Source organism: Tiliqua scincoides, chromosome 4 (assembly GCF_035046505.1).
Source record: "Tiliqua scincoides isolate rTilSci1 chromosome 4, rTilSci1.hap2, whole genome shotgun sequence".
Taxonomy (NCBI): domain Eukaryota; kingdom Metazoa; phylum Chordata; class Lepidosauria; order Squamata; family Scincidae; genus Tiliqua; species Tiliqua scincoides.
In genome coordinates, this window is record NC_089824.1 from 25,431,074 (window position 1) to 25,439,602 (window position 8,529).

Sequence of the window (8,529 nt, forward strand, 5' to 3'; positions counted from 1 at the left end):
GTGACGGCGATCCTGGCCCCAGTTCTGCCCATGGCCACAAAAGCAAACTGTCAAACACATCCCCACCGGTTGTGTCAGCTGCCTCCCACCCAGAGGCCATCTAAGAGCTGGAGAGGCCATGTGTAATGCTTTTAAGGCTTTTGGAGGGCCTAAAAACATCACTTTCAGTTTCTCAAGAAAACCATAAGTGACATTTTTCACTCTCCAAAGACCATATAAGGCCTGCTGAGGGTCAGGAAGGCTGCACATGGCCTCTCTGGCTCTCAGAAGGCCTCTGGGTAGGAGGCAGCTGGCATAACCGATGGGGGGCAGCAGCATGGCTGGGGGTTGCCACCCCCAGATGTGCCATACTGGGTGACTTAACCTCCTGGAACCTCCCAGATATGACACTGCCTGGGAGTAAATCTCACTGAATTCAGTGGAACTTACTTCTGAAGTGACAGGTATAGGATTGTGCTGCAAGTCCTACCCAGTTTGTTGGCATGAAGATTATTGACATGAAGATTATTGGCTATATGGTATACACAAATCTTTTCTGGTAACTATTTGGCAAAATTCTAGTTTATAAATCTAAAATAGGTGGAAAAAGTCTTACCTTGAGATGTCAGAGACTGAACCTGGCATCTTCGAATGCAAAGCATGTACACTACTGCTGAGTTACAAGTCTGTCTGTCCGTCCTCCTCGTTTGTTATCAAAGAATATGAAGTTGCTTAACTGAGTAAAATGTAATAATTTGTTTCTATAATGCTGTTATCACTTTACAGAGCCAGTTACAAGCACAAGATGTCAGAAAGTCACTCAATTCTATCTAATATTCTTAAAAGAGGCAAACTTACCTCTCCCAGCAACAATGCAAGATATTCCAATTTTAGGGATTCTTGTTCCCCTTCCATATTTCAGGACAGTGGATACAATGAATCATTAAAAGATTCAAGCTTTGACTGTACTGATGCAGAACATAAAAGAGCACAGAATGAAAGAGGTCTACCTGAGTATTCCAAACATTCACATTCTAGTTTCAGCACTTTGGTATTGTCTCCTACTGAACACAAAAATAATTCAATCTTTTTATCAGAAAGGAAGGAAGCTAGTGGGCATAAAGACTTTTATGAAACACCCAAAGTTGCTAAAAAGGACTTGTCACTCCGCAGAAGACTGCTTGTTTCCAAAGCAGCATCTGTTGGTGCTGTGGGATGGTCTGAAAGACAATCATCATCCTCGGGGATCAGCTGGAAAAAAACTTCTTTATCTCATTTTCTTAGCTTTGATGAAAGAGTTTCAAAGTGTTCCTTGGATTCTCCAAGAAAGAAGACCTTCAAGCCACTGGCTACCAGTACTTTAAAAAATGAAGACCCAGCTCCTGGTTGTCAGAAACTGAGGCTTTTGTTTTCCCAACAGAGGACTTCTACAATAGATGATTCAAAATCTAAAGGCAGCTTGTTGTCAGAACCAGGCTGTTTATCTCCAATCCAACCTACAACTTCTACAAATACACCCAATGGCTTTTTCGATAGAGCCCTCAATAGTTTTAATGATCAAAGCACTTGTTCAGAGTTTTTTGAAACTCCCAACTGCATACTGTCAGAGACAAATGATGATGGATTTGTAACACCCATCAATAGTCTTATAGAAGGCTTTAAACTTAATATTGTTGAAATAAATACTCCCCCAGCTAAAGAAATAAAAAACCAGAGCCTTTTTACTCCTGACTGCAGCAGCTATAATTCACTTGTCCTTTATCAATCAGAAGATTCCCTGTCGGATCATGAGGGATCTTTCCAAGAACTTCTTCAAAAACGTAATGAATCATCTAGTGTTCTAAACTCTAAAAGAAAGGTAAGAAAGTTACAGCGTTCCAGAAGATTATCCACTCTTTCAGAACGTGGCTCACAATCTGAAAAAGAGGAAGACTATGATACTACTCCTGCTAATTCAAAATGCAAACTAAAAATAGCAGCTGGTTCTATCTGTGAAGTTAGTGAATTGGTTTTTAATGAGGATGATGACAAACTCATGGCTCCAAAAGTTGGTGATATGTCAAGAACCCCTGCTTTGCAAGTAATTCATGAGCTGTTTATGCAAAGCAGAAGTAAAAGAACAGAACCAAACTACCTTTTAAGGAACTTTGATGGAGATGGCTTGTCTGTCCTGAAGCACATTGTCGCTCAACTCATTGGGAAGAAAATGGGCCTGGAGAAACTAGATATATTAACAGAATTAAGAGACAGAGACTTAAAACATGTTCTTACTATGATTTTAGATATCCTGACTGTGGAAAGCCTATGCAGGTAAGAGAGACAACTATAAAGACCATAAACTTTCATTGGATGTCCTCCCCAGTGATCCCATATAAGTGTAACTAAGGGCACAATCCTGACTTCACATTAGAAGGCACTAAAAGGGTTGCAAACGTGCCATAAAGCATGTTTGTGCCTCCTCAGGAGGAAGCTGCACCAGTGCACAGAGGTATGCTAGAGCACAGAGGCTACATCCAGCCTCCATGGCAGCTTCCCCCAGGTAAGCTCTGACAACTCTGGGGAGAGCAGGGAGGAGGTGGGAGGGAGGGTGCCTCCTGAGGTGGTGCAAGTCCGAAGAGTCCCATAGGGACGGCAGTGGCTTACCACTGCAGTTTCTCCTTACCTCTGGCTGAGCCACTTTGGCACCCTATCTTGCGCTGGATACAGCACAAGACTCCTGGCCTGCTTATTCCAGTCAAGATAGGATTGTGCTGAAATTTAAAATTCACTCCTACTTATCCAGCATTGATATTATGGGTAGCATTCACAATGTGACACTCACAAGCTATGTTGTCAAATTACCTTCCCCATCCTCTCCTTCCTGTTGAAACACTGAAGAGTTTCTGCTGAGTTTTTTAAAATTATGTAATATCTCAAAATTATAAACACTTAAGACTCATTCATTAGGTTTTAAGAAGTTGACAAATATCTATTATGGCAATGGTGCTGCTCCGTTATCTCGTGATAGATTGAAACATGAAAAATATCAAAGTTGTTATGTAGTACAAACTCCTGGCATTAGCAACTACAATGCTTAATGTTGGTGTCTGCTTCTCTGTTCGTGTGCACATTTAGTAAAAACTAAATATATTACTAGAGGTGTTTGTTTCATGTGAGTAAAATATGATTATAGCCTAAGTCTTACTAAACATAATGGATTTACTGCTGAGAAAAATAACATTTTCAAAGCCTATCTATATAATTGTTTCTAGGCTTTGTTGTATGGCAGCTTCGGAGCATAGGATCTGGTGCTCAAGGACACTTTGTCCCTTGTTACAGCTATTACTGGGGCTGTTGTACCTGCCTTTGATGAGGACCCCTATGCTAGTGGTCTTCAACTTTTTTTGCCACAACCCCAACAATTAAATTAAGTAGGACAGTAGGGACCCACCTTTGATCCCATCCCTTCCTGGGACCCTCTCTGGTCACCTCAATCCATCACTGCCCATTCCCTGCCCCCATAATAACCACCCAGCACCATTCACTGTAGCCAAATATTCTTATTAGAGAGGGCAGAAAAAGTATCATGAAAGCCATTTTAGCCCAATTGCTAAGAACCTGAGAAGGACTGGGACACAATCTCCTGTTACCTGAAGGAGTACACCAGATGCCTCCCCCTTTACTTGGTGGTGCTCTAGTCCAGTGGTCTTTAACCTTTTTCATTCCCATAAGTTGCCACAACCCCACTACTGAGGCTTTGCCAACCCCAATGGGGTCATGACCCCAAGGTTGAAGAACACTGCCCTATGCAATTCAGCCTGACTAAGCAAAGGTGTCTTTTGAACAATATCAGTCACATCTCCTGTACTCTGGCATAATATTTGAATAGTAGCTGATAGTAGTTCTTTGTTTCAGTATGTGGAATGTAAGCAAAAGCTGGCAAGAAATTGTTACACAAGATAAGCATGCAAATCGGAGAAGAAAGTTGTACATAAAACAGCTGAGAGCAGAAGCTAAGGTAACATATTTTTGCATGGACATTGAGGGATTTTTCAGGTGGACACAAAGTAGAAAGATCTGGAGTTTTACTCCTGTTCCATTAACGGCTTCATCAGACCATGACATTTCCTGCTGCATTCATTCTTGTACTGATTAAAAGTTACCACTTCTAGAATCCAACCATGTCTCAAGTAAACTGATTTAAAGAACACTTTGAATAGATTCTAACAGGCTTTTTGTTTGGTTTGGTTTTGTATTTCTGGTAGATCAAATTAAAACTAAACCTTATCCCATCACAGTTGTTTACTTGTTTTGTACCACAAGTATCCTTGTTCCATTTCTCTATTGTTATGGTTTTCAAAGTATATTTCTGACAAAATTCCCTAAAAGGTAGCCTCCTCACTACTACTGAATTTCTCCTGCAGTCTGCAGCTACAGGGGACCATTTTCCCTGTGATACAGTTGGTGTGGAGCAGCCAACCAGCACTTTCCATCATGATTCTGCATTGTGTGGGGCTCAATGGCAGATGTACAGCTAGAGGCATGACACCTATCTCTTACACCCAGGGCAGTGACTCCTGGTGCCATCCCCCAGTGCGCAGATGCAGAAACAACTGGTGGTGATGCAGTAGCTTAGCTACGGGGGGGGGGGACAACACTACATTTTGCAGGGTGCCTCAGTATGCCATGCAAGCTTCCCCATCAGAGCCATTCTCAGCACCAAGAACAAAGCGGAGAAGACACCACTTGCTCTCACTGCCATAATGGCTTCAGTGGCGGGGGGGGGGGCAGCTTGCACAGTGTGTTGAGGCACCCTACAAAACTTAGAATTTTCCCCATCCTTAGCTATGTTATTGTAGTGATGTGATGACATTGCCACATCACCACCATTTACTTCCTTGCTGAGAAGCAGTAGGTGCAGTCTCGCTGCATGCAGTCCTTGGTGCTTTTTCCTTTGGAAGGAATGGGAGCAGCAGGAAATGAGATTGCACCTGCTGCTGCTGCCTCTAAGTGTTTGAAGAAACATGCAATAGCTTAACTACAGGGGGGCAGAGCACTAAGTTTTGCAGAGTGCCTCAGTGCACTGTGCAGTTGCCCCTCCCTGTCAGAGCCATCCTGGGTGGTAAGAACAAAATAGAGGAGACACATCTGCTTTGCTCTTGCTGCTGAGAATGCCTCCAATGGCAAGGAGGAGGGACAACTTGCACAATCTGTTGAGGCATCCTGCAAAACTCAGTGCTTGTGCCTCCCTTTATCTATGTTACTGTGGTGATGTGATGACATTACCATGTCACCAACAATTACTACCTGAGTCAGCAGCTGCTCAGAGGTGGCAGGTACAATCTTACTGCTGCCACTTAAAGGCAGCAGGATGTGTGACCGTGCTGTAGCTGCCATCTTGAATGGCCTGTGGGTTTGTGCTCCTCTTTGTGAAGTGCCTGGAGTGGGTGCCCCTCAGGCTCTGCCCATGTTACCTCTCTGTAGATGATTCAGCAGATGATTTTATATGGAAACGTTTCTCTGAGGGAAGAAAGTCTGAACACCTCTGTTCTGTTGAAACCCAATTTTCTATGAATATGCTGTATATTTCAATCATGATGTAGAACAGGTAAAGTATAGAATTTCTGGGCCAGATGAAGAGGAAGGGTTTTGTGTGTCTAGTTGAAAGACACTGTTACTAAAATAGTACACTGCAACTTAAACTTATTTCTTGGAAAAATGTAATTTGTGGTGATTTTTGTGTTAACAATTTTAACAGGGATACCTGCCAGATGCTGAAGATGCTGCCACTAGACTTATGATGAGTAGATTTGCATTAAGACCAGTCCAGGCCCAAGCAAAATCTACAGTACTACACATGCAGTCCTCTTGTAGTGAGCTTCTAACACCTGTTGAATGCAGTCCTATACTTCAATCATCTAGTAAACAAGAAGCATATGTACAGGTAGGCTACTGCAAATAGCTGCTAAAAGACCAATAAAAAGAATTTGACAGATGTGCTGCAGACTAAACAAATATCATGTGTGGTAGGGAGGAAGACAACTCTCTAGCACAGTGGTTCCCAAACTGGTGAGTCACAACTCACCAGCCAGGAAAGCACTTAGGTTTCCTGGGGGCAGCAGGATTGCAGTAACGTGATCCCCAGGATTTCACTGCTGCTGGAGAAAGAAGGGGTTTTCCAGCCTTCCGTGAAGCCAGCGATGAGGCAGACACCTCCAAAGGGCTCTCCAATACTGGAAAATAAAGAAAATTGTGATTGGAAGTCACTTCTAGTTTTGCAATTGGAAGTTACTTCTGGTTTCATTACTGGAAACCGAAAGTGACATCCAATCACAATTTTCTTTATTTTCCAGGCTTGGGGAGCCCTGCTGAGATCTCTGTGCAACTGTCTGCACCCCCTTACCCTGGACCTCGTTGCTGGCTTCAAGTAAGCCAGAACCCCCCTTTTCCTCAGTAGCAGCATGATCTTGGGGATCGTATTGCTGCAATCCCCCACTCCTGCAAGCACTTAGGTGGTTCCCTCTTCCTAAGGAGGACTTTGGGAACCACTGCTGTAGCAATTAATATTATAGAAGGATTTAGTGAAAGTTGCAGCAAAAGGAGCAATCCTAAGTGTCTCAGAGGAAAATCATAACCATTTATCAATAACTTTTTCCAGTTGCCTTTTGCCTAAGGATGAAGATTTCCTGATTGTATCTCATTAAAACTAATTGTTGTCAATTGACTGCAAAAATCATTTTTTGTTAATTTGGAGGGGGTCCCACAGCTCAGTGGGTAGAACAAAGCTTTGCATGCAGAAGGTTCCAAGTTCAGGGCAGAGAAAAATTCCTTTCTAACTCTGGAGAGAGCGGCTGCCAATCAAGAGTCAACAGTTCTAGATGAACCAATGGTTTGACTTGGTATAAGGCAGCTTCCTATGTTCCATTCTGTTCGGTCAATATGACATGAGAATGAGGTAAGCAGCCTTATGAAAAAGTGCACATGATCAAGTCCTAAATTATTTGTTTTCCTGCTACAGGTTGCCAAAACTCTTTTCAGTGATGAAGCCTTAAGACCCTGTCCAAGGTGTCAGAGCCCTGCTAAATATCAGCCCTTAAGGATACGTGGACTCTGTAGTAGAGAAGACTGTGCATTTGATTTCTGCATTTTATGTCTGTGTGCCTTTCATGGTTCAAGAGACTGTAGCAGTTCATCTACTAAACAGCACAAGAGAAAAGATGCTCTGCCAGGAAGTGCCAAAAGCAAGAGGAATTTAAAACGTCTCTAAGTGTATTGGAATAAATGAACATATTTCTCTTTCAATTTCCTATTTTGACTAGATAGCACTTTTTAATAATTATGCATTTTGACAGTACTGTACTATAGATGATGATGTCGACCATAATCAAGTCAATAATTTCATTCTAATGTAGGTGTCTTTAAAAACACGGCTTTTGATACATTTTGAAAAAAAAGTTAAAAAGATTTTAAATGTTTTGCCTTATTTGTCTTTTTGGCAAACACTCAACGATAGTTAAATAAAGTACTTTCAATCCAGTTTTTTCAACATGTCTTACAACATGTCTTACAATTCTGTTTTAGAATTTAAAATATAATTCTTATCTTGCTGTCAAATCTAAAAAATTAAAATTTTGTGCTATCTTTTTTAAATAAAATTTCTTTAAAAATGCGTTACTGTTAACAATACCTATTATATGAATTGGCTGAAATAACTTGTTGTTTCAACAAATATATCACAACATAGCACTGGTTCCCGAACTTTTTAGCACTGGGGCCCACTTTTTAAAACAATTCTCCATCGGAACCCACCTAGATTTATGAGACTTTTAAAAAAAAATCTAGAAAGACATCATTTATTTACATGTAATAATAACCCCTCAAAAGATGCTCAAACATTTATCTCCCTATATTTTCACATTCTTGCAAACTGCAGGTGCTCAGTCTGCAAGGAGCTGAACCGTTTGTAGGACAATAGCTATATGATTTTGAACAGGCTGTTATGGGACCTACCAGAAATCAGGTTGTGACCCACAGTTTGGCAACCACCACAATACAGCATCGTTATGATGTAAAGTTATAGAAGTAAGGGCACTTTCAGAGGTCTCCCAGTTGTACCAGCCAGTTGTTGCTTTTCCATTTGCAGTCTTATGTGAAACTGCAACATTCTTTCATACTGCAGTAGCTATATTTTATTTTGGATACACAGTGGCCTGACTTTTCACCTTTATTCCTTTCTGTTCTAGAAAAATAGCTCTAGAATAGTAGTGTTAACAGTCCATATACATGGTCATTGTACCACTGTTCTCAAAATCAGATTTTCTATTTTTGTAACAGTTCGGTGGAGGGGGAATACAGGTGAGCACTGTAAGAGTGACAGTGTTGTATGAGCTGCCCCCCTAAACAGTGACAATGTGAGACTAATTTCAGATATGTCTCCCCATCTAGCTGAACATCCTTTTAAGTATATTTTTTTTCTTCTTTTGGTATTTCCCCCCCCCAACTGCCACGCAGTCAGCTCCTGCTAAAGTATGTGGAACAAAACCTAGCTGAGCACTACCAACTTGCACCACT

General features: G+C 41.5%; 1 protein-coding gene across 1 annotated transcript; it reads left to right on the forward strand.

Annotated features, from left to right (window-relative positions):
- The first annotated feature begins 784 nt into the window (after positions 1–784).
- FBXO43 (F-box protein 43) lies at positions 785–7,225 on the forward strand. The gene is made up of 4 exons (XM_066626397.1): positions 785–2,289; positions 3,874–3,976; positions 5,717–5,902; positions 6,977–7,225. The coding sequence occupies exons 1-4, from the start codon at positions 785–787 to the stop codon at positions 7,223–7,225; spliced, it is 2,043 nt and encodes a 680-aa protein (XP_066482494.1).
- The last annotated feature ends 1,304 nt before the right edge of the window (positions 7,226–8,529 follow it).